Here is a 22,177-nt window from a genome sequence, read left to right as displayed (position 1 = left end):
GAACAAGGCAGTTAACCCACTGTTCCTAGGCCATCATTGTACATAAGAATGTATTATTAACTGACTAGTTAAACAAAGATTAAATAAAAAAAAAATACAAATATGAATTCTTTAAACATATCCAGTGTCACGCCGAGAGAAGAAACATAGGACTGTTCTGTTGTCTGTCAACCTCTAGAGTAGACCGCATGAGTCCTCCCACAATAGCCCCAGTCTGCATGCACTGACCCAAATGCTGCGTTTGTAACAAAGTGGAATTTACCAGTTGTGAAGTCGTAAACAGTTGGATCATTCACATGATTTTAACTAATTGAGAAACACTGATTGGCTAATGGCCAACAAGCTGTGTAAATCATAAACAAATTATAGTGTTAAAAAAACATAGCTTTTTATAAATAATGTTTTGTTGCATTTAACTGCTGTTATCGAGGTCATTTATGTAGAAGGTGATGTCAGAATGAGAGAAGTGACCTCAGGATGATAGACGAGTTTCCCACTCGTAATTTCCAGTTTGAGGTCTGTTGAAGTGGATTTTTTCCAGTCGTATGTGGTAAATTCCCACTTCCCACTTGGCTACAAACACAGCATAATTGTGTGTGCAAACGTGTGGGTGTGTGGAATGTAGTTCCACTGTATGATTTTGTTTTTGTCATGTTGGGGTGAATCTCTTCGTCACCAAGCTGTCATACCATCATTCAACACATTTCCATTCCTGTATACCCTTGCTCTGTCATCTGTTTAAGCACTTTTTTTGTTCCTTTGCTCTCGTTTTTATTTTGTGTTAAAGAAGCAAGAAAGTTTGAACACCAACGAGACTGATCAGTTGCACAGGTTTCATGTCAATACTTCCATAAGGAGGTTATAGTAACCTTGGTGGCTTTCTTGTTTTTATAACTCCGTATAATATACATGTTATATCTTTCAATATATATTCACAGTATATATCAGTGTTATCTGTTGTTCTTGAAATGACAAATACTCTCTTTGGAAGTTCACATTTAGTGTTTTTTAACTTTTCTTCTAATCTTGCTCTGCTCCCTCAACTGTCAGAGTCTCAACCGAGTTTGAAAGAAACGGGAGATTTGAGAGCTCAAGGTGAGGTTTAGGTTGTTGCTTTCTCAGCCTGATATTCCTGTGACTTTAGGCTTGATATCACTTCACTCCCAGGCCCAGCTCTGTTCACTCTGTCAATTCATAGGGTTTACCCATGCCTCACCTTTTCTGTGGGTTCTGGGTGTGGTTATTTCAGATCATTATGGTTTCCTCATTGAGTGTTGTGCTACTCCTAATGTGCATGGTGCTTCATGACCATCTGTTTATTGCATGCTCTGCTAATTGACCCTTTGATCAACACCTTGCATATTCATGGAAGACCCTTTAAAGCAAATACTCTGTTATACAGATAGGAAACTGCACAGCTTTAGTGAATTCAACTTTTTCCTATCTCCTTCCTACCAGTCGCCATGTACCTGGGGATCAGAAAGGGGAAAGTAAAGACAGTGAACCCCGCTCCCTCAGATTCACTTGGAGTATGAGGACCACCAGCTCCATGGAGCCTTGTGACATCATGCGGGAGATACGCAAGGTGCTCGAGGCCAACAATTGTGACTACGAACAGCAAGAGTGTTTCCTGCTGCTCTGTGTCCATGGCGATGCTGAGAACCTGGTCCAATGGGTGATGGAGGTGTGCAAGCTGCCCCGCCTCTCCCTCAATGGCGTGAGATTCAAGAGGATATCAGGCTCATCAATCGCTTTTAAAAACATTGCTTCCAAAGTCGCCAATGAGTTAAAGCTATGAACAAAAAGGGTAAAACTATCTAGAAAGTATAAGCTGTACAATCTTTTTTTTTTACAAAATACTGAGTGTGGCAATAATCACTGAATTACTAATAACTACGGTATATAATCTGGTCATCAGGAGTTGTATATGGTTTGTCATACTGAGAAAATTGACCAAAATAGCATTTGTCTTTGATATTATTTGTCATCTCATGAAAGTTAACCTTTTCAGAGTAAGTCATGAATCTGACTTTCAAGACAGCCACACATTGTTATACACAATTTCTTTAACTTCAAAGAATATATAAGAGATGGAGTTCATGTAAATGCTCACATGGTAGGATCACCAGTGTCTCAATAAAATTCTGTAAACTTGACTCGTGGCATATTTAAGTTCTAATCTGAGGATGTGCAACTTCATCAAAGATGGGAAAGAAAGAAACATGGATTGAAACAGTTTTTTTATTTTCAGATCCACTATCACAATAATAGAGGACCTTGTGAGAGAGTAAGTGCATTCCGGGATAGTGTCACACATTCATTCAGATGGCAAAGGGAAGCAATCACAAGAGTTTTCACTTCTGGGCGGGCATGATGTTGTCGATAGACTGGCCTTTCTCCAGCTTCTTCTCCATCTCAACCAGCAGCTTGACTCCATCCACAACCATCTGCACCAGCTCCACCTCGGAGAAGCCCAGGCGATCAGCATTGGAGATGTCGAAGGTGCCACCCACGGCTGCGGTGTCCACTCCACCTGAAATAGAGACATCAGAAGAGGGACTGAAGAAAGATAAACCCATTTTGAACATTGTATTGTTTTGGTGCATCTGAGCAATGCTCTATCGATTCCTGGGGTCATTTCATGTTTCCATGTGTATCGGAGCCATCACTGTGCAAGCAGGCAGAAATACAGCCGGTATGATGAGTTTTGCATCATATGAGGACATACAATTCCAAATGGGTGAATATTTCCTCCTTTAACATAGCTACAATAGTCATTTTAGAGGAATGCTAGAACTATTGCTAGTGTTGATCATTTTACAGTCTTAATGTGCTTGTAAGTTACCCTGAGCAACAGAACAGCAAACAAACACAATTAGGTATCTGGTTCAGTAATGAAACATTTTCTGTACCTGTTCCACGTTTCTGAAGCCTTAGCCTCTTGAGTACCTCCTCGAATTTGGCGTGCTTGCTCATGTTGGGGATCTTGACGTGGACTCCAGCACGCAGCCCTGTTCCCAGGTTGGATGGGCAGGTGAGCACGTAGCCTAAGTGCTCGTTCCACATGAATGAAGTGCCCTTATCTTTGAACAGGGTTTCAATCTGAGGAAGAGATTTGGGGGTCAAATTAAGAAGAAAAAGACAAACATTGATTGATCATTGCCAGCATGTTTTCACACATGAATATGGCAAATTATGATTCATATTTCATTATCAAAGCCTTATGAATGTATTCCTCAGATATTCCCTCCCACCTTTGTGAGGCCAGTACAGAAACGGTTGAACACCTCCTTCATGTTGCCACCCTTCTGCATGGAGATGACACGCAGGTGGTCCTCCTCGTTGACCCAAACCAGGAAGGTCTTGGTATCATTGTGCCTTGAAGATTAGAATAAATAAATGTTCTATGGTCCTCTGACAAGGTCATGGACAGTGGCTTATGAAGCCACCGCCAGCAAATAAACTATTATGAACTTTTTCCCTTCGACTTAGCAAAGATTTAGGAACACCTAGTTTGAGGGCAACTACATTTCCTATCCCTTTTGGCAGTCATTTACTTGAATAGGTTGGAGAGGGTAGAAAGTAAGAATGACCAGTGAGTAAGAACAAAACCAAATTGTAATGCCTTTGAGGACATCAAGTTTGGGAATGGGAAATCACTGTCTTACCAGATCCCCCTGCCATCGGGCCAGTCCCGGGCCATGCCAGAGGCCAGCAGCAGAGGAGACACTGGCTTATCAAACAGGAAGTGGTCATCAATCAGCTGCTGCTGCTCGGCATCTGTCATGTTTTTCAGGGCGTAGTACTTCCCCTTCAGGTCACCGGACAGGGAGTCCAGAGCTGCAGAGGAACAGATGTCAGATACATTGTCTGAGGTTACTGGATGAGACTCCATTACATGGCTTTCACGAATCTGGTGATCACGTTACAACCACATTACAACCATACAACTAGCGATGGGGCCCAATCCGGACCACGGGTGGTTTGAATAAAACCACCTGCGGGTGGAGAAAACTAACCAAATAGAAATGACAGTGGTCTGAGACTGTATCCAGCTCGCTAATATTCACCAAAATTGAAGCTAAACATTCATTCAGAGAGCATCAAATTCCAAAAACGATAGAGGACCAACTTTTCCAAATGTTGACGGCTGGGAAATATAACCAAATGCAGCTCCCGGGCAAAATGACGGACACCCCTGGTCTAAAGCAATCCTTTCCGGTCAGTGGCAGATGTAGAAATACATTCACATAGTTCACCACTAGAGGGGACTCTTTACGCAGTAATGTTGCATCAGGGACCAGGCATCGTTCTAGAATGGCATCCACTCAGAGCCCCAGCCCCCTTTGGGTGGGTTTAGGTGAGTACCTTCAACAGACATTTTCTCAACGCCCCTTCGCTCTCCACGGCTGCAGTGTGGGGGCAGACAGAACCCCCGGATGCTCCTTCCTGTTCGGACACGGGAGCTAAGGACGTAGTTGGGGTCCAGGTCATCTCCACCCTGTGAAAACAGACACCAAAGTTGAGTTCTGAATTCTCTGTGACTTACCAATACTGGTCAACTTCCCTGCAGTGTACACTGTTAAACATGAGTCTCAAACCACTGTCAACCAGGGACCCATTTAAATGGCAGTACCTTCAGGTTGTTTGGGTTGAGGTCGGTCTTGTGCTTGTCTGTAGGCTTGTATCCTCCATGTCTGTCCTCAATGATGGGATCCAGCAGCTCCTTGAAGACCTCGTATGTCTCCTCATCTCCAGCCACACATCCCACAGTCATGATGAAGGGATGGCCTGGAATGGGGGGAGAAAAATTCATCCGGGATGGATTCAATTAGGAAACAAATTGTAGAGCATGACAGATTAAACAGTGACAACCTCACTCAATAGTTAGCATTTCATCAAGCTCTATACAGGCGGAGTCGACAGACTCCGGATGGGTTAGTTTTACCAGGAATATCAACCCCCGTCTGAATGACACCATCTATGGTGAAGCCGTTGGCGGTGGCACGGGCTCTGAGTTTGGTGAACATGTTCTGGGTTAAGACCTTGGCCATATGGTTGTTGTGCTGGCCTAGGTCAGGGAACTCCTCAGGTGACAGACAGCCTCTTGATGGTCTGTTTGACCATTTTATCATTGCTGAACAATAACAAAACACATTCTACAGGGTAAGGGGAAGCCACCTGCTATGCTTAAAAATGCATATGGACACTACTCATTTCCCCTCAAAAATGGTTAGGCTATACTATTTCAGTTCATATGGAGTCACCAGATCATCACTAATTGCAGTGACAACCTATGATGATTTCCATATTGCTAAGTTATTAGTATGGTATGCTTGACCAATAAGCATTATTCCTAAGTGATGCTTGACCCCTGCTGGATAACAGCAGAAATGAAAAGGTTATCTGAAACAAATCAATGTCACATTGTGCTTTGAGAGTTTGGTACTGATGCAGGCCAATGGAATACCTGCAACATTCCACTTGAAGACATACTTTCATAGGCTTATATTACCCATCGGCAAGGTTACCGTGCAGAACAAGATGGCATGCCCTCACTAAACACACATTTAAGACGCAGAACAGATGGCTTAATGGTTGAAAGCTGCTTGGGTCTTTACCTGGGTTATCAATCCCGGTTTGAATGACATCATCCAATGTAAAACCACTGGGCGTTTGTTTGCTCCTCAGACGCTCGTAGATGGCAGGAGTCAAGATCTTGGCCATATGATTATTGTGCTGGCTGAGATCTGGGTACTCCTCACTAGAAGCGTACTTCATCTTTAGCGCGTTGTGGGTGTTTCCGAACGGCATGGCTGATCCCTGGACGCAACACGGAGTGGCGTAAAAACTGGTGAATGTGATCTTGAAAATACTACAAATAGGCATACGACAAAACTCAGTCAAATACTTGGTTTTTATCAGGTGCGTGCGAGTGCAAGGCTGAATATGCGCAATGCAAAGTAGCGACCGCACCAATGATGTCCGACCGCAGTCACCGCACTGAACGACAATCAGACGAGTATAGGCAGATGTCGACAGGCAGTTGATAAAGGAAAAATTATGCTTTGTCCTCTGGAGAGGTGGAGTGATGGAACTCCAGTCAAATGCCAAAGATTGCGCAGTATCGTCATTCTAATCCGAATAACTATTTTATAGAGCTCTAGACTGGAGTGGTAAATGCGTGTGATCATGTTGGAAATCATAACCAAATCACTCAGCCCCTGAAAGAAGAAAATGTAGGGTAGGCTATGCGAGATTGTAACAGACCAAAGCAAGATATTCAAAATAACGGGGTCTCGCGCTCGACCACGGCTACAGGCGTTATACAATTGTTTTCATTGTCTATTGTTATCGAAATGTTCACGGAATATGACAAATATATATGGATGGCCACAAATAGCCAATACAATTTCGCCTCTGTTAAAAACCAAGTACTTGCTTAGTCACAATGAGCTGATTTGGGGTTAAAACGACTTATGCCATTCTGATCAATGAATGTCATCCTGAACGAGTAGAAATAGTGGTCCTACCTGCTGCCGAGGCTGGTCACTACTAGGGGGCAAGACACAACGAGACCTATTTTTCCGACCGTGGCGAGCAATCACTGACGTTATTTGGCTCTCCCGTGGAAAATGTGCTTGGAGATGGTTCTTTATAGTAGGCGAACTCTGCTCCCATTGGTCAGTATTTGTAGTCCATCTATTTGTCGATTATTAGGCTATACGAGATTGCAGTTTTCATATGTTCCTTTGGTCTTTCTTTACTAATGATGTAGCCTAAATCTACCCTGGATTGCTGCTGGTGCTATGTATTGGCCATTGAGAGGTTTTGAAGCCAGCGGTTGGCCATATTGGCACTTCAGAATGGTCCGAATGGCCTCCATAGGAATGAATGGAATTCTACAGTATTTCAATTAAATGGACAAAATTACACGTATTTAAGTATTTATTATTGTTATAGTGGGGACAGTAACATTAGTAATCTAAAAACGAAATACTTTAAGGAAAATATTTGTATTTGTTATTTTTAAGTTTAGCTCACATAATATAATTTTTAAGTATGCATTAAGGTGTCTGTAATATATTACATGTGGCAAAAACAAATATGTTTTACAACGGTGTAGAGGAGGAGTGCGGAGATGGTGGTGCGGTGGCATTCAACATAGCGCCCCTTATAAGTAATCTAGTGTGTATATAAATCATTGGTAATTACACATTTTCTCTTATTGTATAGCCTGGCTACGGATATCATATAACAACAGTTGAATTTAAATGTGGGATTTTTTCCACAATGTTAAATTATATGAACTTCTTTGGCCTAACTAGAGCCATATATATTTTTAAATTTTTAACATTTTATTTCACCTTTATTTAACCAGGTAGGCTAGTTGAGAACAAGTTCTCATTTACAACTGCGACCTGGCCAAGATAAAGCATAGCAATTTGACACATACAACAACACACATGGAATAAAAAAAACATACAGTCAATATACAGGCAATAAATTGGCCATGGTGGCGAAGTAATTACAATATAGCAATTAAACACTGGAATGGTAGATGTGCAGAAGACGAATGTGCAAGTAGAGATACTGGGGTGCAAAGAAGCAAGATAAATCAATAAATACAGTATGGGGATGAGGTAGATAGATGGGCTGTTTACAGATGGGCTATGTACAGGTGCAGTGATCTGTGAGCTTCTCTGACAGCTGGTGCTTAAAGCTAGTGAGGGAGATATGAGTCTCCAGCTTCAGTGATTTTTGCAGATCGTTCGTGTCATTGGCAGCAGAGAACTGGAAGGAAAGGCGACCAAAGTAGGAATTGGCTTTGGGGGTGACCAGTGAGATATACCGGCTGGAGCCCCCACCCAAACCCAAAGAGACAACAAAAATAACAACCAAACATACACAGAAAAAAAATCAAATAATACAAATACATAAAAAGTATAATATGCAGTCACAGATAATTAAGCAATAATGCAGTTTATGTTCTGTCTTTTTAAGAAATGCCATACGTCATCAACTGGAGCCTGCGCATCTCAGTTTGAGAATAATTTAAAGCGCCGCATTTGCGCGTTTCCACAGATTTATATATCATCTAAACTGCCTCATTCATTGCAGGATTCATGATTACTGTGAAAGTGAATAGTTTAAATATTTGTGAACAGGAGCCTCGTCTGGTCAGTCTGATGACAAATCCACACGTGAGCTCTGCAGCATTTGAACAGCAAGTAACAAGTCTTAACTGATCATCAACCTTTCAACATAGATAGAAGTCACTTCTCACATCTAATTCAATTTTGCTTTTATAGTTTCAAGTACCTAGCTACATTTGATAAGGTAGGTCAGCGTTTGCTCGCGGTGACTGTTCATTGACTAACGAATGGGGTCAGATTTAGCGCCCAACCGTGTTTCCATAGGTAGCTAGCTAACGTAGCGAGCTAGTTAACCATTGAGATACTTTTTCCACAGTGAAGTTGCCGAATAGCGGACTTGCAAAATCAAGATTAGCTAGGTATATTTGTTGTTGTTAAGTTAAACTATCGTTAACTTAGTTGGTTAACGTTAGCCACATTGACTAACCTTAGTTTGCTAGTTAACGGTTTAAAATGTAATTTATCTAACGTTAGCTAGCTACAGTAGCTACCTAGATTGATATATTAACTTACTAGCGAGCTAACAAAGTATCATAACTAACGTTGTTATATATTTAAAAATACACAAACGACTTTCCACTTAGTTTCTCCATATTATTGTCCGCCAGTCACACTGAAGTGTCTCTCCACTGTTCTTATTCGACAATAAACAAACAGTTTAGAATTATTAAATCATACTTGTTTTCACAACAAATAACAAACGCTGATATAGTGCACGCACATCAAATCGCAGTGGTCACATAACAAAAATATTTAGCAGATGTTATTGCTGTTGTAGCGAAATGCTTGTGTTCCTAGCTCCAACAGTGCAGTAGTGTCTAACAATACACACACATCTAAAAGTACAAATGAGCATTTGAGTGAGTATGAAAGTAAACAAACCCATTTGGAGGTTGGTTTGGATCATATTTGACAGACCACAATTGTCCATTTAAAAGTAAATGTTCAACTCGCATAGAAGAGGCAGGTCTGATTTCACCTAAACTATAAGCTAATGTAGCCCAATACATTGTATTTGTACTAATTTGTGAAAAGGATGTTCTGGTTGTCATATGGGAAATCTTCACTAGTTTCCACTCCTTTTGACTTAATTTCTTTGCAGTGAAAACACCTGAAACTTTTCACTTTGGTTCCCTCTTGTAGACCCCCGTGATAGGAGTCAAACAAGGCCGGCCATGAGTTTTGTAGAGTATTCAGAGTTCATCCAGGAGGGCGACGTTGCAATTATCTTCCTGGGTCATGACTCAATGATGCCGGTCAAGGTGCAGCAGGGTGCCCAAACACAAACACGCTACGGAGTCATCCGCCACTCCAAAGACCTGATAGGCCAGCGCTTTGGCACCAAGGTCACTTGCAGCAAAGGTGGCTGGGTCTATGTGCTGCACCCCACTCCTGAATTGTGGACCCTCAACCTGCCCCACCGCACCCAGATCCTCTACACAACAGACATTGCCAACATCACCATGATGCTGGAGCTCAAGCCTGGCTCTGTTGTCTGTGAATCAGGTGAGAGGGACAAAACCAGCTGTTTTACAACTTTATGTAAGCTACTTTATCTGAGGACATGAGTCATTTTAATCTTTCCAAAACTTCACCCATTGCACTGAATAATTGCTTAGCATACTCATAAAGTATAAATATTACATGTTTCATGTTCCCTGTAAGAGAGGGACACAGATAATGAGAAAACATCTGGAGGAAGTATTTGTCATAGACTAGTGGTAAGCCACTCAAAAACAAAAGGATAAATGTGACGCCAATTATTCTTTGAACAGAGGTCGGTAAGCAAAAGCTCCCGCTCAAGAGCCGAGGGAAGTGGTTGGGACAACATCACACTTGGCTTTTGGTGATGCATGCCAAGTTGTCATGATTATCAAGAGTGTAAAAAATACTTATGTTTTCATTGGGTCACAGCATCACATTTACATTGAGGCCTGTTGAAGTTATGCTCTTTTAAAGCAGAGAGAAATTACTATTGTGGTTTTACATCCCATTATTAACCTATTCAGTTAAGCGGTCAGTAATTTATGACAATAACCTGATCTGAACTAGACTTGAGATGTTACACCACAGTAGTACCATCTAGAAATATTCCCCAAGTAAGGAGGGTGAACTGGTTGAATTCAATGCAGAGGTAAAGTGATTGTGTGTGGGTGGGTGGTTAATGGATGTTGACGCAGCCTGGGCTGTGTACGTGTCTGGCTTGGAGGGTCTGGGGGCAGATGGCAGCTTTTGCTGCAGTGCTTCATCATGTTTAACTGCTGTGCTGTTCCTTCCTTCCCGATTCACGGGTTATAGATGGAACACCAGTAAACTTGTGCGAATTCCCAGATGGCGTATCGATGAACAAAACTGCTTGGTCAGCCCCTGACATAATGGGGAGCTGCAACATGTCTGCAGTGTTGTCACATTTATTAGCCTCTTCATGTGGGTGTTTACTTTGCTTTGAAAAAGGTCTGGTTCCCAAACACATACACAGGGAGCAAAAAGCTAAGGCATTACTACAATGCACCATTGCATGCCGAGTCATTTTTGTTGGTTGGTTTTGAACTTGTGTAATATAATGTAGCCTAATTGAGTGATGAAAAACCCCTAATGTACCAACCTGAGTATCACCTGCCCTCTCATTAGATTTTCATAATTTTTCTGACATTGAAACCATGTTTCACTCTGTAGAAAATAAATACTTATTGGATGTCTGGTCAGATGTTATTCCTAAATGTTGATTATAATGGCTGACAAGACTGGAAGCTTATCAACTGATTAAATGTAAAAATCTACTTTATTACCTGCTAATACATGAACACTGGATGACGACAATAAGCCTATCTAAGCGATTACTTGTCCAATCTCAGGGGTGACTTATATTTTGTGTCCTGAGTGACTTTGAATGAGCTATGTAAACAGGCAGTGATTTATCAGTTGGCTGTTCTGAGCACAGCATGTGTTGTAGGGGAAATGCACAGTCACATAGAGGAATCATCTAGATTGTGCTGAAGGTCGCCACTCTAGCCCCAGCCCTAGCAGAAGGTCTCATGTTCTGCTCCTTCACATGTCATTGTTTAATTTCTTCGCTGACCAGGCTCCATCCTGCTGCCAGGAATAGATTATAACTTTTGAAAGGAGTCCCAGGTCAGGGCTGTTTTCATCAACGCTGGCTTTATGGGAGAGCTAATGGGTTCTCACTGCTCAGAGCCTATGAAGAACATGCCAAATGCGGCTGCCTTGTTATCCAATCAGGTGGCACCCTCGTGATGGGCTGAGTGCCAGTGCTAATGGCCGTTTTGTGAGATGGGGAGAGACTTTGGGCTCTTGTCCTGCCGCTCATCCTCCTCAGGCAGCAGAAATGTGCAATGTCTCCATTTACATTTTAGTTATTTAGCAGACGCTCTTATTCAGAGTGACTTTGTGCATTCATCTTAAGATATCTAGGTGGGACACCCACATCACAGGCATAGTAAGTACATGTTTTCTCAATAAAGTAGCTATCAGCAAAGTCAGAGCTAGAAGGGTGTGGTGATTATTTAAGATACTCTGTGAAGAGGTAGGGTTTCAGGTGCTTTCGGAAGATAGGCAGGGACTCTGCTGTCCTAGCTTCAGGGGGAAGCTGGTTCCACCATTGTGGTGCCAGGACAGAGAAAAGCTTGGACTGAGCTGAGTAGGAGCTGCCCTCCCATAGGGGTATGAGGGCCAAGAGACCAGCGGTGGCAGAACGGAGTGCTCGGGTTGGGGTGTAGGGTTTGAGCATAGCCTGAAGGTAAGGAGGGGCAGTTCCTCTTGCTGCTCCGCAGGCAAGCACCATGGTCTTGTAGTGGATGCAAGCTTTGACTGGAAGCCAGTGGAGTGTGCGGAGGAGCGGGGTGACATGGGTTCTGCGTTCTGGATAAGTTGCAGGGGGTTGATGGCACAAGCAGGGAGCCCAGTCAACAGCGAGTTGCAGTAGTCAAGACGGGAGATGACAAGTGCCTGGACAGTCAATTTCACACATCAGCAAACCATACTCACAGATGGTGCTCTATCCCTCGGTCTTGACCTCTTTCGCTCTCATTCAGTCTTTGTCTCTGGCTTTCACATGGCAGGCTTATTACATTAACAAGGCCACTCTCAGATTCTGAATAAGCTCTTGTAACCAGTGGAAGATAGAAATGGCATGTCCTCGGTGCATGCCATGCTACAATTTGCAGAACAAATAGGCCTTCACATGTACTTTGTGAGGAATGTTCCTGCTTGGTAGTACCATGGAAGGTGACTAGATGTTTTAGATATTTGCGATTTGAAGCACCTTAGTGCGTAAGAATTGTCATAGTACAACATCACACACACACTTGAATAGGATTTGAGCAGAGTTGTGAATGAAATTAGGCAGTAAACTACACTGAACAAAAATATAAACACAACACATAAAGCGTTGGTTTCACGAGCTGAAATAAAAGATCCCAAAAATGTTCCATATGGAAGAAAAGCTTATTTCTCTCAAGTATTGTGCACAAATTTGTTTACATCCCTGTTAGTGAGCATTTCTCCTTTGCCAAGATAATCCATCCACCTGACAGGTGTGGCATATCAAGAAGCTGATTAAACAGCATGATCATTACACAGGTGAACCTTGTGCTCGGGACAATAAAAGGCCACTAAAATGTGCAGTTTTGTCACACAACACAAGCCACAGATGTCTCATGTTTTGAGAGAGTGTGCAATTAGCATGCTGATTGAAGGAATGTCCACCGGAGCAGTTGCCACATAATTGAATGTTAATTTCTCTACCATGAGCTGCCACCAATGTCTTTTTACATTTTGAACCGAGTGCCCCATGGTTTATGGTATGGGCAGGCATACAGTGCCTTTGGAAAGTATTCAGACCCCTTGACACATTTTATGTTGCAGCCTTATTCTAAAATGTATGCAATTTTTTTCCCCTTATCAATCTACACACAATACCCCATAATGACAAAGCAAAAATAGTTTTTGTAGGTTTTTTTGTTGTTGCATTACTTTGTTAAAGCACCTTTGGCAGCGATTACAGCCTCGTCTTCTTGGGTATGACGGTACAAGCTTGGCACATCAGTATTTGGGGAGTTTCTTCCATTCTTCTCTGCAGATCCTCTCAAGCTCTGTTAGGTTGTATGGGGAGTGTTGCTGCACAGCTATTTTCAGGTCTCTCCAGAGATGTTTGATCAGGTTCAAGTCTGGGCTCTGGCTGGGCCACTCCAAGGACATTCAGAGGCTTGGCCCGAAGCCACTCCTGCGTTGTCTTGGCTGTGTGCTTAGGGTCGTTGTCCTGTTGGAAGGGGAACATTCGCCCCTGTCTGAGGTCCTGAGTGCTCTGGAGCAGGTTTTCACAAGGATCTCTCTGTACTTTGCTCTTTTTTTGGCTTCCGTGGCTTCCGTCTGGCCACTCTACCATAAAGGCCTAATTGGTGGAGTACTGCGGAGATGGTTGTCCTTCTGGAAGGTTCTCCCATTTCCACAGAGGAACTCTGAAGCACTGTCAGTGACCATTGGGTTCTTGGTCACCTCCCTGACCAAGGCCGTTCTCCCCAGAATGCTCAGTTTGGTCGGGTGGCCAGCTCAAGAGTCTTGGTGGTTCCAAATTTCCTCCATTTAAGAATGATGGAGGCCACTGTTTTCTTGGGGACCTTCAATTCTGTAGACAGTATTTGGTACCCTTCCCCAGATCTGTGCCTCGACACAATCCTGTCTCGAAGCTCTATGGACAATTCCTTCGACCTCATGGCTTGGTTTTTGCTCTGATATGCACTGTCAACTGTGGGACCTTATATAGACAGGTGTGTGCCTTTCCAAATCATGTCCAATCAATTGAATTTACCACAGGTGGACTTCAATCAAGTTGTAGAAACATCTCAAGGATGATCAATGGAAACAGGATGCACCTGAGCTCAATTTCGCGTCTCATAGCAAAGAGTCTGAATACTTATGTAAATATATTTTTTATAAATTGGCAAAAATGCCTAAACCTGTTTTCACTTTGTCATTATGGGGTATTGTGTGTACATTAATGAGGGAATACATTTTAGAATAAAGCTGTAACTTAACAAAATGTGGAAAAATTCAATGGGTCTGAATACTTTCTGAATGCACTGTAAACTACGGACATCAAAGACATTTTATCGATGGCAATTTGAATGCACATAGATATGTGACAAGATCCTGAGGCTCATTGTTGTGTCATTCATCCACCTCCATCCTCCATCCATGTACACAATTCCTGGAAGCTGAAAATATCCCAGTTCTTCCATGGCCTACATGCTCACCAGGCATGTCACCAATTGAGCAAGTTTGGAACGCTCTGATTATCGTGTATGACAGCGTGTTCCAGTTTCCGCCAATATCCAGCAACTTCCCTAGACATTGAAGAGGAGTGGGTCAACATTCCACTGGCCACAATCAACAGCCTGATCAACTCTATGCAAAGGAGATGTTGGGCTGCATGAGGAAAATGGTGGTCGATCCACACCCCAACTTAAAAAAAAAAAAAACATTTTTTTTATAGTGTTTCTGACCAACAGATGCATATCTTTATTCCCAGTCATGTGAAATCCATAGACTCATGCATTTATTTCAATTGACTGATTTCCTTATATGAACTGTAACTCAGTATAATCTTTTGAAATTGTTGCGTGTTTTATATTTTTGTTCAGTATACAAAGCCTTGGAAATGGTTTACCATGCAGCACTACCCACACACAGCATCATACTAAAATGAGTAGTATCCTTTCCTTCCGACCCTTCATAAACAGTTGTTGTTTAGACCAGACACTTGTGATCCAGTTGAAGGTCCAGGAGAGACTCAGTAGTACAGCTCTCAGCCCCTCTGCTGTGCCCCTGGCTCTGTCAGTCATCCGGTTAGTCGACTGCTGTGGCGTTAGCGAGTCAATGTACCGCTGTGGGGTAAACATTGCCCCCATTGTTGCCATGAGAACAAAAGCAGCAGTGACGCAATTTCAGCAGCACTGTAGCCCATCACCATGTTCCCCTGCCTTGTCACATGATCACTTCAGATGCGATCAGACACAACTGCAGTTGTTGTGGTTATATGACACTCCAAGGTTTGATTACACTTTTGATGCTTGCACAACTGTACTACTGTACATCAGACACGTTGATTTGAGTATAATGACATGAAAATGGAAGCACTTCTGTATGGATCTGTTTTCTACATTTTTCTCAGTTGTTGTGAACGCCCCAGTCATCTATAACAGGATTTCCCAAACTCAGTCCTGACCTTTTGCCCTAGCACTACATAGCAGATTCAAATAATCAAAGCTTGATGATGAGTTGGTAATTTGAATCAGCTGTGTGCTAGGGCAAAAACCAAAACGTGCACCCGGGGAGGGGCAGGACTGAGTTTGGGAAACCCTGATTCATGACACCACCACTGCTACTAGTCTCATAACCCATTCCCTGTATGTTTTGTTTGTAGGCACGGGCAGCGGCTCTCTGTCCCACGCCATCCTGCGCACCATCGCTCCTACTGGTCATCTACACACTGTGGAGTTCCACCAGCAGCGTGCTGAGAAGGCGGCTGAGGAGTTCAGGGAGCACCGCGTAGGCCACCTGGTCACCGTCCGCAACCAGGACGTCTGCAAGGAGGGCTTTGGAGTGACGGGGGTTGCAGACGCTGTCTTCCTGGACATCCCCTCCCCCTGGGAGGCCGTCAAACATGCCAAGAATGCCATGAAGAGGCAGGGTAAGAAGGGGTGTGCATGTGGAGAAGCAGCAAGGAACTTATTCCAGAGAACATGACTTTGGCTTGTCCACTCATGAATCCCAGCCAGCCTTTGTTCTCTGGCTGTGCAATGTAGTACAGTCAGTGCCATATTGGATATTGATCCGGGTCAGCAGAGCTCTCATTAAATGTGCCCTTGGCTCAGCTCATGCTTGTTCCTCTCTGTTACTTCCTTGTCACATGGATGCAGAATAACGTGACCTGACTAAAGAGCATGCAGTGGTCTCCATAGAGATCAGGACCCATGTACAGTGGGGACAAGCCTGGGCAAGTTGGCAGCTTTGTGGGGTGGTCAGTATGTGTGTGTGCGTGACTGTATAGGCTAAAGGTGGGACATGGGTAGAATACATCACAAGGTTATGAAGTATTCACATAGTGCCCTAGGCTAGTACAGTTACTTACTTAGGATCACTGATTTATAAACAGCTTTATAAAATATTTGTATAATCCCAAGGTGCATAAACAGATGGAATGTGGGACATGGACTAGTAACGGTGCAGAGAGACTCCAGCACCCTTTCCTACCTTCTCTCCTGTGGTAGACTGTTCAGTCCTCCCTTCTATGGTTTTCACGTCTGCGTTTTCCTCTCTAGCGATCTGACTCCCCCTTACACACAGAGCCACAAGCAAACAGACAGATATCTGGATGTAGAATCAGTCTCATGACCATACAGGGTTATGTGCTGCAGGGAGGTAGTGTGAGTCTCCTTTAGGCAAGGCACAATTTTTGTTCCCTCTCTTCAGGGCTGAGACACTGGAGTCCCAGTCTCTATCTCACACTCCTCTAGAGGACTGGACACTATGGAGCCGTCTCTCTCCATGCTTCAGCCAAGGGCATCTAGCATTTGACCTGTCAATTATACTGCCCTTGTGAGCTTCACATGCTCCTGTACAGTCTTGTGTAACCACTAATAAAGGAGATTTCCGTGCATTTTCCTTTCCCTGCTTTATATTTGGTCTGTAGTATCTGGGAACCAGGGTAAGGGGAAGAATGTGGAGCAGAGGAAATGGCTGCCTTTTTTTCTCTAATTCTTTTCATTATTTGGCCAGTGGCCTGCACCTTTTATTTAGAGAAGCTGTGCTCAGAGGACCCTAGATCCTGGCACAAACCCTCCTGCCCCCCACACACCCCCTCTGTTTGCCAAAGACATGGGGCCGATTGTGGCTGTGTTTTGAGCTTTCCAGAGAGAAGTGCTACTCCTATTTGTCAATGGAACGTCTTATCTGAGAGATCCCAAGTTTCCAACACTAGACATTGGCCGTGTCCGAAATCTGGCTTGTCTATTACTTACTTAAACTGCGTACTGTACTAATCGTACTACATACCATTTAGAACGTACTGTTTAGTGAAATCGAATGCAGTAAGCAAGGAATATCAGCATACTAGGCTCATCCTTCTGAGAGTACGTCATCTTATACCCTGACTACACGACGCGAGCGACGCAAAACACATTTAGAAATCTGTTACTCAATTATTGCACCCACACTGCTCGCGCGCGTCAACGAGCATCTGCGATGCCAAGGGCTAAAATAGAAGTCCTTTCTATTCCTGACGCAGATCGCTCTGCAAGTCCTGCCTCTCCCATCTCCTCATTGGTTTATAGAAGCAGGTACCCACGTGGCATCTCCTCATTGGTTATACCCACGTGGGTGATTGAAAGACAAACTGTGTTGCCGGTGTCGTGGTAATACTATGAAAGTTTAGATGCCAATCACAATATAAGGTCAAAGATCGAAAAAGCCTGGAAGGAGAGATGACTAGAAACGATTTGGTTGACCGCTTTATGTGTGGATTAATTGTCGGAGTAGAAGACCTAAACAACCTAATGTTGATAGCGCAGGAAAAATTAACTAGCACCAGAAAGCTAACTAAATAGGACAAATTAGCTAGCAAGTGCAAGCTAACTAGCTAAATTGCCATAAATTTTCAGAGTTTGTTTTGATATTTTAACCTGCGCGTCGTGATCGCGTTTGGTGTAGGGGGACAAAATTAATGTATGCACGATGGCGCACGCGCACAGCCGGTTTGGGTTTTAATGCACAATTGCGTTGATTCCCGCCATTCGTTGATTTTTAGTACAGCGTAACCCCTCAGCTGGTGTCAGACAAACATGGGTCTCGAAAGACTATTCTCTTCCTCAATAGTGTGCAGCAAATTCTCAATAGTGTGCAGCAAATTCTCAATAGTGTGCAGCAAATTCTCAATAGTGTGCAGCAAATTCTCAATAGTGTGCAGCAAATTCTCAATAGTGTGCAGCAAATTCTCAATAGTGTGCAGCAAATTCTCAATAGTGTGCAGTATGACATCCTGGCATTTAAAGCATACTACAGTTTCAGAATTTCACATACCATAAACATTTATTTTTTCGCATATCCAAAATGCCTGCTATTTGTAATGCAAGTACAGGTATTCAGACGCGGCCACTAGTTTTTGTAAGGGCTTGTCTAGTAAGGCATATCTTACTTTACTTCGACTTTGGTGTGTGTGTGTGTGTGTGTGTGCTTGGCACATACTAGTAAATGTCTGCATGTGTTGCTTGCTGGACTCGTTAGGCTAAAAAGCCACCTCACTTTGTAGATTTAATGATAAATTCTTAGATTTTGGCTTGTGTAATAGACGTGTGAATTAGACAACATTCTTTCCTCAAGTCTGTCAAGGTTCTTGAAGATATTTAATGATGTGTGTAGGCTGTTTCTCTGGATACTTTAGCCCAGTGGAAACGCATGCATAGTCTTCTGTGTTTGTGATTCTACCCACTCGTATTGCATTCTGCTTCATCTTTCAGATCTGTGTATTACAACACTGGTCCTGTGACTGATTTCTTGTCACCATAGAAGCAAAACATGCGCACAAACACAATCTCCTCCCTGGAGCCTGAGTGTTGCACGTCCAGGTTTTGGCCAGAGAGGAGGAGGTGGTGGAGGTAGACTAGAGAGCAGGAGGATGAGACGATTCTAGTGATCCTGGGTTAAGTGGATCTGCTGTGATCCTGTTAAACTACACTAATGAGTGGCAGGGCTGTCCCTCTCTCCCACTCCACCTGTCCTAGTCCAACTGCTTTACTCTATCTGTCCTTACACAACCCTCTGTTATCCTTATTAGGCCTGGCCACACAGAACGCACACAACGTCCCTGTTTAATGATGAGGGCACTTGACAATTCCTGACAGTCTCAGGACTGCTCAGACTGTTGGGGCTTTTAAAGCAGGCCTTAAAGCTGAAAAGTCTAAGCAGTACATTTGTTTTTTGTGCGCCATTTCTATATTTCCCATTCCTAACTTTAGTTTTTACTTCTTTTACTTTCGGTTTTGTACACCAGCTGAAAATAAAATGTTTGTTATGGTAAATATATTTCACAGCGGTTTAGATGGTACAATGATTCTCTACACTCTACATGCTTGTTTTGTCACATAAACTGAAATTAGGTGAACTGTTTTAGAATCTTAGCAACCAGGAATTGGTGGAGCAATTTCTGCATATTGCACCATTGACTCATCTTTATTGGCTGGCCTACCCTTCCTTGAAGACTTTTATGAGATAAAATATAATGTAAAAAAATAGATATAGATATTTATTTTCTCTTATTTAAATGCACTTTGAAATAATTTTTGTGTTGCTATGGTGATGACCCTTGTTGACCATTGGTTGATTGAGAGAAGCAGAAGAGGTGGAGCTAGTGGTGACCAGGTTGTCGACAACCCAAATCCAGAAAGTGTGTGAGAGCTATTGTTCAAGGCATTCGACAACTAGCTAGTCAAAACATCTGAGGCTAGGCAGCCTTGGTCAGAATGCAAGGCTATCTCAGATATTTTGACTAGCTAGTTGTCGAATGCCTTGAACAATAGCTCTCACACACTTTCTGGATTTGTGTTGTCGACAACCTGGTCACCACTAGCTCCACCTCTACTGCTTCTCTCAATCAACCAATGGTCAACAAGGGTCATCACCATAGCAACTACAATGACTTGAGCAACCAGTGGAACATTTCAATGTGTTCTTCTTTAAACTCAACACGGGTCATGTGTATAGCATTTTATTCCTTGCTTTTAAAATGGTTGACTTGCTTCTTCGGTGTTCAACATAACACACAAGAACAATAAGATGTTTATGATTAGGCCAATATCTCATTGTTGTGGATATCTAAAAAATCTTTGGCTTTGTAAATCTCTTGACGTGTTTGATGTCAGCATTGGAATCCAATTCACCAGCCGAGTCTGTCTTCTGAATCACAATATGCCTCTTAAAGGTGGCTAGAGGAGTGTCCAAAATCTCCATTAGGGATGAATAAACCAAACTCTGGAAGTTTACATAGATACTGCCAAAAGTAAAGTGTGTGAGATTGAAACAGAATAACTGACTCAATAACTGTCTCTCCTTTTCTCTGCTTATGTGTCCTCTCTATGTCCCCACCCCTTTCTCTATCCTGTCATCTCCTTCTGTCCCCACCTCTCTCTCTCTGCAGGGGGTCGTGTGTGCTCCTTCTCCCCGTGTATTGAGCAGGTGCAGAAGACTGTTGAGGCGCTGGCTGATGAGGGTTTCCAGGAGATCAGCACTCTAGAGGTACTGCTGAGGGTGCATGACGTGCGCTCAATCACACTCCCCTTGCCAGACTTTGGGTCCGACCAGCCCTTGGAGACCCCGACTGACACCCCAGTCCCTAGCAATGCTTCTGTTCTCTGTAAGACAACCACGCCGCCCAGGGACATGGCAGGGCACACTGGCTACCTTACCTTCGCCACCAAACCCTCTGTGTAGAGGACTGACTGCTGGAGGTTGGAGTGGGCAGAGACTGTTGTCTAGGAGACTATGGCTGGGGAACTACACAAGGTCTAAATGCAGTGCTGATGACTTGAGACCTAACCTGACTCGGGTGGAAAACCTGCTCAGACTGATTTCCTGTACTTTACCTTCCTCTCCACTGCTCAGCTAAAACTCTACATTTCAGTCGACAGCTGACATCCTTTTGGAGAGAGACATGATTGAGAAATTGCTGCTGTTTTAGGCTATTTCCAGTGTCTTTCGTAGACTTTGATGAATGTATACACACAAACCCACACATCCCTAACACACTTTAACAGAGGGAGGAAGAGCGGGCTAAGTGGGATTCTATAAATAGGCTGCTGATTGCTGAGGGTCTCTACACAGGGCTGTGAAGAGCTGTCTGAGAGTTTTGCTCTTAGTCTGTCATGTACAGTCGCTCTAATCACGCTACTGATATGTTCTTGCATCATTCAGGATTGAAATAATAGTATCTTATCCCCCATTGTTACCCAGTTTCTCTCTCGAGGACAGTTTTTTGTTTTTTGTTGCAATTTTTACATTTGTAGAATGGTGGGAGAAATTGTGTTTTGTCTCAGCTGAGGGGGATGCTGTAACAAGGCTAAATAAACACCTTACCATTCTTCCTACTGCCCTCTGCTTGTGACGTTTTCTTTAACTATGGTCTGCTATTATCGTCATTGCTGGATGGCCGGTGGCTCCAGACCAAAAAAGGCAGAGAAATGGCAGCCGTTCTAGGCTGGGAGGAGGAGATGTTCTCCACTGCTCTCTTTCTCTTTGTGAGAGACTGTGAACCTCACTCTTTGATTGGTGGGATATTTTTTTATTGAACCAAGGTCTCTTTTCCATATTAGCCCAGTATAGCGCCACAATACACAAACATTAAACTACACATTCATATATACAAAATACATGTTATTATACACGAAAAGCAAAACACAATCATAAAAAAGACATTCTTCTGTAAAAAGGTCCCCTAACAACCTGAAATGGCCTAGAGGCAATATTTGTATTGTAGATCATTCCAGGAAATTGAAGTCTGATTTGCCTAACTCATCTAGACACCGAAGGTGTCTCTAGAGTTAACCAGCCCTTTGAACGGGTTTGGTAACTTGACATTTTAAATCTTAACAGTGATGTTAGGTCAATCGGAAGTTTGTGGAGCAGGACTTTGAAACAAAAAGAGAGTGTTGTGATCTACATGACTTCAAAGAGGTCGACCCAACCTTTATGTAAAGAATACAGTGATGAGTAATAAAACTCCTGTGATAAAATGAAGGGTGCTATGAAAAACGGCTGCCAACTGTTTAAGCATAATCAAGAATTTATAGAAAGGTTGGCTGCACAATCTGCTAACTAGAGAGAGACTAAATCTGTTTATGTAAATCTTAATTTCTTATTAAGCTCAGTCATATGTATTTTAAACAATAAATCATTGTCAATCCAAATGAGAGCATTGTCTCACCTGCAGTCTGGTGTCATCCGCCTGTCCCCAG

The 22,177-nt window shown here is 43.0% G+C and overlaps 3 protein-coding genes across 55 annotated transcripts in view; 2 read left to right on the top strand and 1 right to left on the bottom strand.

Moving 5' to 3' along the window:
• LOC110505645 (MAP/microtubule affinity-regulating kinase 3) overlaps positions 1-2,156 on the top strand; it is a 37,221-nt gene extending 35,065 nt beyond the window's left edge. For 45 of the 50 annotated variants that reach the window (XR_016492003.1, XR_016492002.1, XM_090220873.1 and 42 more), the window contains 2 exons: positions 1,051-1,095; positions 1,459-2,156. Coding sequence is in view for 35 of the 50 variants with exons in the window: in XM_090220873.1 (XP_090076999.1) it covers positions 1,051-1,095; positions 1,459-1,798 (385 nt within the window). In the remaining 15 variants the exon portion in view is untranslated. The remainder of the gene's footprint in view (positions 1-1,050; positions 1,096-1,458) is intronic. The other 5 variants (XM_090220887.1, XM_036962664.2, XM_090220879.1 and 2 more) reach the window with 1 other exon arrangement.
• A 71-nt stretch (positions 2,157-2,227) lies between these two features.
• Positions 2,228-6,630, bottom strand: LOC110505646 (creatine kinase, brain a). Of its 4 annotated transcripts, none has more exons than XM_036962668.2 (8): positions 6,534-6,630; positions 5,622-5,875; positions 4,637-4,791; positions 4,369-4,501; positions 3,669-3,840; positions 3,255-3,378; positions 2,913-3,102; positions 2,228-2,533 (listed from the first exon to the last, which is right to left on the bottom strand). In XM_036962668.2, the coding sequence occupies exons 2-8, from the start codon at positions 5,812-5,814 to the stop codon at positions 2,355-2,357; spliced, it is 1,146 nt and encodes a 381-aa protein (XP_036818563.1). In that variant the 5' UTR covers positions 5,815-5,875; positions 6,534-6,630; the 3' UTR covers positions 2,228-2,354. The 4 variants fall into 4 exon arrangements, with proteins under 4 accessions (XP_036818563.1, XP_021440681.1, XP_090077040.1 ...); XM_021585006.3 differs by having other exon boundaries at positions 5,622-5,823; XM_090220914.1 differs by lacking the exons at positions 4,369-4,501; positions 4,637-4,791; positions 5,622-5,875; positions 6,534-6,630 and adding an exon at positions 4,133-4,313.
• A 1,381-nt stretch (positions 6,631-8,011) lies between these two features.
• On the top strand, positions 8,012-21,310 carry trmt61a (tRNA methyltransferase 61A). The gene is made up of 4 exons (XM_021585004.3): positions 8,012-8,340; positions 9,300-9,662; positions 15,598-15,864; positions 20,365-21,310. The coding sequence occupies exons 2-4, from the start codon at positions 9,332-9,334 to the stop codon at positions 20,655-20,657; spliced, it is 891 nt and encodes a 296-aa protein (XP_021440679.1). The 5' UTR covers positions 8,012-8,340; positions 9,300-9,331; the 3' UTR covers positions 20,658-21,310.
• Positions 21,311-22,177: the final 867 nt, after the last annotated feature.

Source organism: Oncorhynchus mykiss, chromosome 25 (genome assembly GCF_057628025.1).
Source record: "Oncorhynchus mykiss isolate SJ-2025 chromosome 25, ASM5762802v1, whole genome shotgun sequence".
Taxonomy (NCBI): domain Eukaryota; kingdom Metazoa; phylum Chordata; class Actinopteri; order Salmoniformes; family Salmonidae; genus Oncorhynchus; species Oncorhynchus mykiss.
This window is presented reverse-complemented; position numbering and strand designations above follow the sequence as displayed.

Excerpts from the sequence above, each read along its gene's own strand:
- LOC110505646 (XM_036962668.2), bottom strand. The coding sequence starts at position 5,814 with ATGCCGTTCGGAAACACCCACAACGCGCTAAAGATGAAGTACGCTTCT. Across the intron at positions 4,792-5,621 it reads AACCGGGATTGATAACCCAG|GCCATCCCTTCATCATGACT; the intron begins GTAAAGACCCAA and ends CCCCCATTCCAG. Across the intron at positions 3,379-3,668 it reads CCCGATGGCAGGGGGATCTG|GCACAATGATACCAAGACCT; the intron begins GTAAGACAGTGA and ends CTAATCTTCAAG.
- trmt61a (XM_021585004.3), top strand. The coding sequence starts at position 9,332 with ATGAGTTTTGTAGAGTATTCAGAGTTCATCCAGGAGGGCGACGTTGCA. Across the intron at positions 9,663-15,597 it reads CTCTGTTGTCTGTGAATCAG|GCACGGGCAGCGGCTCTCTG; the intron begins GTGAGAGGGACA and ends TTTTGTTTGTAG. Across the intron at positions 15,865-20,364 it reads GAATGCCATGAAGAGGCAGG|GGGGTCGTGTGTGCTCCTTC; the intron begins GTAAGAAGGGGT and ends CTCTCTCTGCAG.